This window comes from Gavialis gangeticus, unplaced genomic scaffold (genome assembly GCF_001723915.1).
Source record: "Gavialis gangeticus isolate Ggan-Ray unplaced genomic scaffold, GavGan_comp1, whole genome shotgun sequence".
Taxonomy (NCBI): Eukaryota; Metazoa; Chordata; order Crocodylia; family Gavialidae; genus Gavialis; species Gavialis gangeticus.
In genome coordinates this window covers 13,831,420-13,840,390 of record NW_017729019.1, presented here as the reverse complement: position 1 = coordinate 13,840,390, position 8,971 = coordinate 13,831,420, and the positions used below count along the sequence as shown (strand labels likewise).

The following is an 8,971-nucleotide window of genomic DNA, read 5'->3' as shown; positions in this document are numbered from 1 at the left end:
GTGCTCAGGGATGCTCTCTCCGCTCACTCAGAAGGCTTTGGTGGGAGTAACCGCACTCGTGGGATGAGCCGGCATAACCTGAGATGCTGAATCCCTGCTCCACCCTGACGGCCCAGCCGCCTGGAGCCGGAGCACCTCTGTACTCGAGCTCGCCACCTGTGCCTGTGGGTGGAAGTCAGATTAGGGCAGTGATTCGCAAGCAGGGGGCTGCAGCACCTGGGTTGCCTTGAGCGCCTTCCAAGGGTGCCCTGGGGCGCCACACAAAGTTAGCACTCATGAAGTGCAAGATGAACCCTGAGATTTCAAATAGGAACCCACAGAGTTAAACCACTCTGCCCTGCTCTGCACTTTCCGAGCCGTTTGCTACAGGAGAACGGCTCTGGTGTTTTTGGTAGTCAAAAAGAGAGTGAACGCTAAGGCTGGCGCTGTTCGAGGGGGGCCTGGAGTCGAAAAAGGTTGCGCACCACTGGCCTACGGGGACCTCTCAAGTGGTAGCTCAAGCTCAAGTTGCTGGAGGTGAGCCCTGATAGCCTGGGGCTTGCCATAGGGCGTCTGGGCTGGAGTTGGGGCAAAGCGCTGGGCAGGAGTTGCTGACAGCTGGTCCTGAATTCCCTTGGGAACAAAGACAGATGCCCACAGAGCCCGGCCGGAGTGGGCAGGCCTGACGCAAGCAGCTGTGGGCAGCACAAAGGGCCCCCTCAGAAAGAGTCATTTTTCCTGACCGCAGCCACCCACGGCCACCTTTCCTCATTGGGACATATCAGCTGCTCGCCACTCGCGTTGCCCACCTCATGGCGGCTCCCTGCCGCACAGATGATCTGGGAACGTGGGGGGTGCAGACCTCCCCCCTTGCCTTGATTGCATGCTCAGGGCTCTGCGTGCTTGGTGTGAAGCCCCAGGCTTGCCTGTGGCTCCGTGGATGCAATATCCCTGAGCCCCACAGTGGTGGGGGTGCAGGAGGAGCCTGCAGTCTTTGGCAGTGCCGGTGCCAGCCGCTGCTGCCAGCTCATGCCCTGCCCCCTCAGAGGCAGGCCGTGCTTCAGGAGGGGAACCCCCGGGCAGAGGATAAAGCGGAAGGAAGAGTAAGAGGCCTTTGCTAATGCTGCCTCCAGCACTTCCCATGTCTGCTGTGGGAGGTCCAGGTGCATGTTGCTCAGGGGAAGTCATCAGTCACTGGGGTCTGGCTTCCCCCGCGCGCCCGCCTGCGTCCCTGACGTCAGGCAGTTCTTGGGCCAGAGCATTTAAACGTGGTGCCTAGAGCAAGGATCTTCCATCTGGTGCATTAAGATCTGAGCCTGCAGCTCCGGGGGACCTCAGCAGGGCCTGTGGGTGGCCTGCCCCTTGGTGCTGCTCACATTCAGGTACCTAAATTTAGCTTTGGGAGCCTTGTTTTGTGTGCCAGATTGGGATGTGAGGGGGCCTTAGGTCTCTCCCCCACCCTTTCTTGGCTCTTCTGTTATCAGAGCAGCGGCTGATGTGAGCCAGCTGCAGAGGGGTGCTCCCTGCAAACATCTAGCCACCACCAAAACCCTGGCTTCCCTCCCGCATCCAGGGGCAGGCTTTCCCCCACGGAGAGCAGTGCAGCTCTGACCTGCCACCTGTGCTTCCCCCCTGTCCTGCTGCTCCATTTTTGGGCCCCACTGTGCACAGCTCTGAGCCACCATCCCCTCCGCCATCCTTTGTACCAGGGCTGACGATCCTGTGACACTCGGATGGCTCTGTAATGAGGCAAGCAGGGCTATCGGGGGGCAGAGGGGAGGGGGATGTGCCCAGTCCCCAGTCCCCCTGCCTTGCCCAGGTGCCCTGCTCGTTCTGGGACTGATCAGGACTCGTGCATGTCAGGCTTTCTGCTCGCCTCTGAGCAGGGAGCTGGGACTCCACCCTCCTTTCCTGAGCGCGCTGTGAGCTCGGCGGCTGCAGCACTGAAGCACCCAGCAGAACTCAGCACTGCAGGAAGCCGGAGGTGCCAGTAATGCTGATGAGAGCGGTCGGCTCCGTGTGTCAGGGCATGGGCTGATCAGTGGCAGGGGCTGAGGGGGACTGTATCCTCGTGCATGCGACCTGGCTTAGGAGCATGTCGGTCTTCAGGCCTCTCTACCCTGTCTTTCTCCAGAGGCTGTAACACAGCCCTCAGGATTTTAGCTCTGAAGCTTCTGGGTTCAAATCCTGCGGAGTGCCCCGAGCGGGGTCTTGGAACGAGTCCAGCGTGTTTGTGAGGGGAAGCGGCAGGACCACCGGGCCCGTGCTAGTCCTGGGGGCAGCAAAGTGGGTGCAGCGTGAGACCCCGGGTTCCCAGCTGCACCTCTCCACTCAGCCTGTGCATCTCGCTCTCTTCCAGGCTCCCTCTGCTGCACCGTGCCCCAGGATGAGCGCTCCGGATGGAGAGCAGTGCAATCCGGCTCATGCCCTGTTCGAGACCTTTCTCCGTGCCAACGAGTGCGAGGAGGTGCTGGGCAGCTTCCGGGCGCTGTGCGGGCACTTGGGCCTGGAGCACACGGGGCAGCTGTGCTTCTACCACAAGCTGAAAGCCTGCCTCAACTACTGGAGTGCCAAGGCCCTGTGGAGCAAGCTGGACAAGAAGGCTGGGCACAAGGACTACGACCAGGGCAGGGCATGTGCCAACACCAAGGTAGGATGGCCCAGACTGGCCGGTGGGGCTGGGGCAGGGCCCTGCAGAGAGCGAGGGAAAGGGCCAAGGAGACCTGTGGTTGTTGCGTGTGGAGATTAACAACCCACTGCTTCATCAGCTCTGCCTCAGCTGTGCTCGCACCTGCCGGAGTGTCTGCGCAGGCAGCTGCATGGAGGCTTCTTGAGCTAGCAGGGAGGCCGTGCCATCCCTTGCCCCAGCTTATTCCTCCAGGCTGGGCTGAGCGGGGTGTGGAAGGGGTCTGAGCACCCCACAAGGCACCCATTAGCATAGGCAGGGTTGTTGCCATTAGTGGCAGGCCTTGGCAGTTCAGCAGTGCACCAGTTAGCACCGTCAACAGCCGTGGTGCAAACGCAGCCCATCGCTATGTGGCGCGTGGGGCAGGGGGAGCCCTGCGGGGCTCTGCCTGCCAGCTGCAGCCTGGGCCCTGTTTGCAACTGGGCTCCTGTGAGGTGAAGGAGGGGAGGGTGCATCCATTCTGCATGGGAGACCTCTGCCAGGCTGGGAGCTGGGATCTCCTGCTGCCAACACTGATTCCCAGCTCCTTGGTCCCCCTTTCAGGAGTTAATGCCTTTGTTGGCTGTGTCCCAGCCAGAGGGGATAAGTGCTGAGTGCTGCGGGGAGGGTGAGTTGGCTTCAGCAAAAGATTTACCCCCACGTCCCTCTGTCCTTGGACAAGAGCAGCCTGAAATACATTGTTGTCAAGCTGTTGCAGTCGAGCTTTCTGCATCCCTAGCAGAGGGAAGCATCCGGTTCTGCTGAGGAACAGCAGGTCATCTTTATCCGTGCAGAGGGCTTCAGCCTGCAGCATAGCTGCCCCCCAGCTATGAGGCACTGTCTTGGCACCGGGGCTGGCTGGACCAGTGCCCGTGGTGGCTTCTGGAGGCTCTGCCCGTCTCCAGTGGGGCTTTACACTGGAGGCTGCAGAGCAGATCCCCGGTGCAGAGAAGGCCCATGGATAACTGTGCCCCGGGAGAGTTGGGAGGAGGGAGTCTGCTGGGCTAGGAGCAGACCTAGGGCTGGTTGTGCATCCTGTGGGTGAGTGCATGTTGCAAGGCTTCCTCTGTGCCAGCCCACAGAGGATATGAGCTATTGCAGCCCCCAGCTGTGGATGCTGGCTCTCCAGCACAAGCTGTAGCAATATGTGGCTTTTTCAGCTCTGGAGGTTCCTGGTTCCTGTGCATCTGCCACGATGCAGCCTGGGATGCGTGCTGCGGGGGTCTGGCTGGCCCTGCCCCCCCACCCCCAACTCTGATAGAGTCACCCCAGTGCTGCTGTGCGGACATCACCTCCCATCTCGCACTCACAGAAGCCGAGGCCTTTAGACTTAGCCCAGGGCTAATCTCCCTTCCCTCAGCAAGCCAATGGGACCCTCTCCCCATCCCCAGAGATCACGGTGGTGGTTGTGCGGGAGGCTTTGTCCACACAGGGCTGTGCTCAGCTCTGTGATCGCTCCTTCCAGTGCCTGATCATTGGGGCGGGCCCCTGCGGGCTCCGCACAGCCATCGAACTGGCCTTCCTGGGAGCTCGGGTTGTGGTGGTGGAGAAGAGAGACTCCTTTTCGCGCAACAACGTGCTGCACCTCTGGCCTTTCACCATCCATGACCTGCGGGCACTGGGCGCCAAGAAGTTCTACGGGCGCTTCTGCACCGGCTCCTTGGACCACATCAGTGAGTGGGGATGAGGTTGTGAGCAGGGCAGGGGACAGGGGAAATCACCCTTGGTAGCAAAACTTGGCTGGGGTCTGGATGGGCCAGTAGGCAGGTGATGCCTGGGGTCTAGTACAGCAGGGGCTGGGTCTTGGGGATGCTCAGCGTGTCCTGCAGTGGAGATTAAGAGTGGGGACTGGGGCTTATTAAGGCTGAGCTGGGCATGAGCACACTGGGGTGGGCTTATGTTTGGGGCTGTCTTAGGCAGGCTGGCGCTGGATCTGTGTGTACGGGGGGAAGGGTACCTGGGGCACACTGGGGCTGAGCTTGGGGCGGTATCTGGGGTCTAGTACAGCAGCCAGGGCTGGGCATGTGGGGAGTGCTATCCCAGAGCAGCTCTCATGGGTGGAAAAAACTGTTGTTACCACATCCGCTGTCCCACTTTGTGACAGCAAAGGCACCTCTGTTCCAGCTTGCCCAATATGTGCAGAGGCATACGTGCAGGGGCTTGGCCTCTGACCTACAGTCACTTCCTCTGCTCCCCCCACCCCCAGCCACAGGCTCTGATCCCCAAGCAATGCTTGTACAACCCTCAGTGCAGCTCCTGGATCTGGCTTTTGGGCGAGGCTGGGCTCTGGTCCGTAGGGAGCTGCATGGTTAGGAAGCAGGGGTGGAATGGGGTCAGTTACCCTGGGGGTGTTGGTGGTGGCAGGGGAATGGAGGTGGGTTTAACACGGGGATCTCTTGGGCAGTTTGAAACCAGCCCCTGTTCCTTCCTCGCCGGGGATGCGTCTCCTCCAGGTATTCGCCAGCTCCAGCTCATCCTCCTCAAGGTTGCCTTGCTCCTCGGTGTCGAGATCCATACCAGCGTGCAGTTCAAGGGGCTCCTGCCCCCGGCAGCGAAGGCCAGCGGCAGGGGTAGGCTTGTGAGCTGGGGTGCTGCAGCCCTTCTGTCCCACTCTGCTGGTGGGGCTGCACAGGGTGTCGGGGGGTGTGGAGAAGGGGCCCAGATGGGCTGCAGTCTTCTGGGAAGGCACTGAGGCTGCTCCGGCCTGGCCCGTGGCTAGTTCAGCTGTCGTGCATGGTGCTGCTGCCTTGCGGGTGCATGAGGGGGGCTGAGACCAGCTTTATCCCTCTCTTGCTCATTACTGCTGCTGACTTGTGGCGGGGAGGGAAGGGCTTCTGCAGAGGCCTGGCACATTCATGCCATGGGTTTGAGCTAGGAGGTGGGTTTCCACTCAGGCTGCCATGCCAGGGCATGTTCTGGTTCATTTGAAGCAGCAGGCTGCCCTCAAGGGCTAATCCAGCCTCACTGCCAGCCCCAGAGCCTTTATATCCACTCTGCAGATGTGGGATGTGGGGCAGCTTGCCCAGGGGTGCACCACGAGTCAGCGGCAGCGCAGGGGTTAGCGCCCTCATCTGGTGACTCAATCCCATGTGCTCTAACCGCTGTGCCACACAGCCATTTCTCTGCGTGCTTTGCAGGGGCAGGGAGGTTTCATCTTGGGTCCCCTGCTGATGCCCCCTTCCCTGTCCTCTCCCAGCAGGCGGTGGCTGGAGGGCCACGCTGCAGCCAAACTCCTCTCCCGTGGGGCAGTATACGTTTGATGTTCTCATCTCTGCAGGAGGTGGCAAATTTGTGCCTGAAGGTACGTGCTTGTGTGTGCTCCAAGCTGCCCAGCATCAGAGGTGGGGGCGGGCGGGAGGGGGCCGTGTCCAGCAGAGAGCAAGGCTGGGGGTGCCCCAGGTCTTCAACAGGCCGATGACCCTTCTCTTGGCTCAGTCTCTGCAGGGCTCGTGGGGGGCCCAGCTGGGCCTGCAGCAGCCCTGTCGTGCTGGGGCTAGCCACTGGCAGTAGCCATCCTCCTCCATCCATGCGGCCAGGCTAGCAGAAACCACCACTTGCTTCCAGCCTCGTTGCCTGGGGCAGTGGGCTGTTGTGACTGACCCAGCTCTTGGAGGGGGATGGGAAGAAGCTCCCCCTGAGCAGCCTGGGCAAGCTTGTGGGGTAGAGGGGTGTCCTGTGTCTCATCAGGCTGGGGTTGCTTTGAGGGGAGGAATTCAGTCTGGACATAGCTCTGCCCCTTCCAACGAGTGCTCATCAGCCTGGCAGGCCTGGGCGCCTGGATCTGGGAGAGGTCTGAAATGCATTTGGGGGGAGATGGAGCAGGAGGAGAAGGCCTTGAGATGCTGCAGCACCTGAGGAGCCCCCTGCTCCGGGATAGCCCTAACCCCTGCAAGGGCCTGTGTCCCCAGGGCTGCCCACCTCCTGACTTACAGTGCACCTAGTGCCCTGCAGTGGGGCTTTTTCTGTGCCTGCTTGGAGATCCCTACAACCTCAGCTTCCAGTTCTTCCTCTTCCCTGATGCGCTGCCCTGCCCCACATCTGAGCCAGGCGGGGACCCTCCTGGGGACATGGAGGGTCCCTCCACCCCCTGCCGGTGCTCAGTTGTCATTAGAGAGTTCTTCCCACCAGCTGCAAGTGGGTGACATGACCAAGGCCATGCAGTACCTCAGTGGCAGAGCAGCGATGCGTGTGTGTCTCTCTCCCCAGGGTTCAAGCGAAAGGAAACTCGCGGCAAGCTGGCAATTGGCATCACCACGAACTTTGTCAATCACCACAGCAGGGCCGAGGTGGAGGTGCCCGAGATCAGTGGTGTTGCCCGCATCTACAAACAGCAGTTCTTCCAGAAACTCTACAACAAAACAGGTCGGTGCCAGGTCCCAGCTGGTTTTTGGAGACGGGGGAGGTGGAGCCCTGGCCTCCTGTGGGATGGGGGTTGCTATGCTCATGGTGCCCACTGTCTGTCCGGCTGTCCGTAGATGGAGCAGGCTGTAGGGCAGAGAGCAGCGCTGGCTTCAACAGTGCCCAGCTCCAGCTAAGTCTTCTGTTTTGTGTCTTGGAACAGGGATTGACTTGGAAAACATTGTCTACTACAAAGATGATACCCACTATTTTGTCATGACGGCCAAAAAACAGAGTCTGCTAAAGATGGGAGTCATTTTAGAGGTAAGGGGGGGTCAGCATGGGGGCCCTGCTTAGGAGGAAGGGGAGAATAGCAGCTGTAGGTAGGGGCTGAGGCGTGAGCTCTGGGATCTCAATATTCTGCTGTATCCTGGTCCCACCCCCTTCCTTCTGTTTTTAATTACAGGTTCAGGCATGGGCATATCCAGAGTTTTTAAAAGTGGGGGGTGCAGATCATCACACACAAATGCATTTTGTTCTGCATCTTGGCGGAGGGCACCAGTGCCAGGGGTCAGCTCTGCAGTTGTTTCCGTCTTGTTGGTGCAGGACAAGTCGGACACGGAGAGCCTGCTGTCTTCCGAGAATGTGAACCGCGAAGCCCTCCTCAGCTATGCCAAGGAAGCAGCCAGCTTCTCCACTGACTACCAGCTGCCCAAAATGGAGTTTGCACTAAACCACCAGAACCTGCCCGACGTCGACATGTTCGACTTCACCTGCATGAACCGCTCCGAGAACGCCGCCCTGGTGTATGAGCACGGCGGGGCCCGGCTGCTCGTCGGGCTGGTAGGAGACTGCCTGGTGGAGGTGAGGATGCCCAGTAATGGGCCTGGCATGGGCTTGGTCCTCCCCCCTCTGCGAGTTGCCTCTCAAACTGAGACATCCACCTGGCAGTGCTGCCAGCCCCAGGGGCAGAGTTTGACCTGAAGATCCTCTCTCTCCCTGTCTGCCAGCAGACTGATGGGCAGTACCATTTTTTCCCCAGTACCACGATTCTTGGCCTGCCTTCAGATGGCGACTGGACGTGGTTATTGTAGTGATACCCAGATGTAGCGTCGGTAGCTTGCCAGGAGTTTAGGAGCTGATTTAGGCAGCACCAAGCTTGTTAGTGCTGAACTGAAAGGGAGAAGTGAGAGCAAAGGCCAGGGGTCAGGACTCCTGTTTTCTCCTGACGCTGGCTCATAATATATCTGTCACCATTCTGTGCCTCAGTTTCCCCTTGGTCAAACTGAGATGTTTCCCTCCCCTGTGGGCCTGAGAGAGTTAATGAGAGTTGCAGCGCTGAGAGCTCCCAGGTGAAATGCTCCATCAAGGTGCAAAGCAGTGTTTGATGCTGAGGTGCTGAGACCACAGGCATTGAGCTGTGCCCCACGGGGCTCCGCTGCTGGGTTTGCGGTGAAGCGTTGGCGCCAGGTGCCTTGCAGTACAGAGCCGGGTGGCTGTAGGTTGCAGGGTGGAGGCCCTGGGGCTTGGCCAGGCCTCAGTGCACTAGGCCTCGGGTTCTGAAGATGCTTCAGGATTTCACACCCTTTTCCAAGCATGTTCATACCTGCTCTGTGCCCTGTGTTGTAGAGTGCGCCAAAGCAGCCCTGTCTGTCGCTGCAGCCTGAGGAACTGTAGAGCTCATTTTCTTTTCCTTCTGTTTTCTCCACCCCTCTCTCCCCTTTCCCTCCTCTTGCTTTTCTGTTCTTTCCACTCATGCTCCCTCTACAAATTTTTCTCTCTGGGAACACGCACCCCAGTGTGAAAGCCCTCAGCTAGGCGGGTTCATGCAGGGCCAAGTTGGCGTCTCTCTCAAGTAGGTCTCCCCTCTCTCTGAGCTGGCATCTTTCCATGTCTCTGGTGCGCTGGGACAGGGCTGGGGCAAGCAGTGTCTCTGAATTGCTTGGGCTGCAGAGCTCATGCAGTCCCCTTCTCTCCCCCCCCCCCCCC

At 59.8% G+C, this 8,971-nt stretch overlaps 1 protein-coding gene across 6 annotated transcripts in view; it reads left to right on the top strand.

Moving 5' to 3' along the window:
* Positions 1-1,783: 1,783 nt before the first annotated feature.
* The window catches only part of MICAL1 (microtubule associated monooxygenase, calponin and LIM domain containing 1), a 36,130-nt gene continuing 28,942 nt past the window's right edge, over positions 1,784-8,971 (top strand). For 2 of the 6 annotated variants that reach the window (XM_019514127.1, XM_019514124.1), the window contains exons 1-7: positions 1,786-2,629; positions 4,110-4,317; positions 5,098-5,214; positions 5,841-5,945; positions 6,851-7,006; positions 7,206-7,306; positions 7,589-7,846. In XM_019514127.1, the coding sequence (XP_019369672.1) occupies positions 2,366-2,629; positions 4,110-4,317; positions 5,098-5,214; positions 5,841-5,945; positions 6,851-7,006; positions 7,206-7,306; positions 7,589-7,846 (1,209 nt within the window). In that variant the 5' untranslated portion in view covers positions 1,786-2,365. Of the gene's footprint in view, positions 2,630-4,109; positions 4,318-5,097; positions 5,215-5,840; positions 5,946-6,850; positions 7,007-7,205; positions 7,307-7,588; positions 7,847-8,971 lie in introns of all 6 variants that reach the window. The other 4 variants (XM_019514125.1, XR_002096727.1, XM_019514126.1 and 1 more) reach the window with 4 other exon arrangements.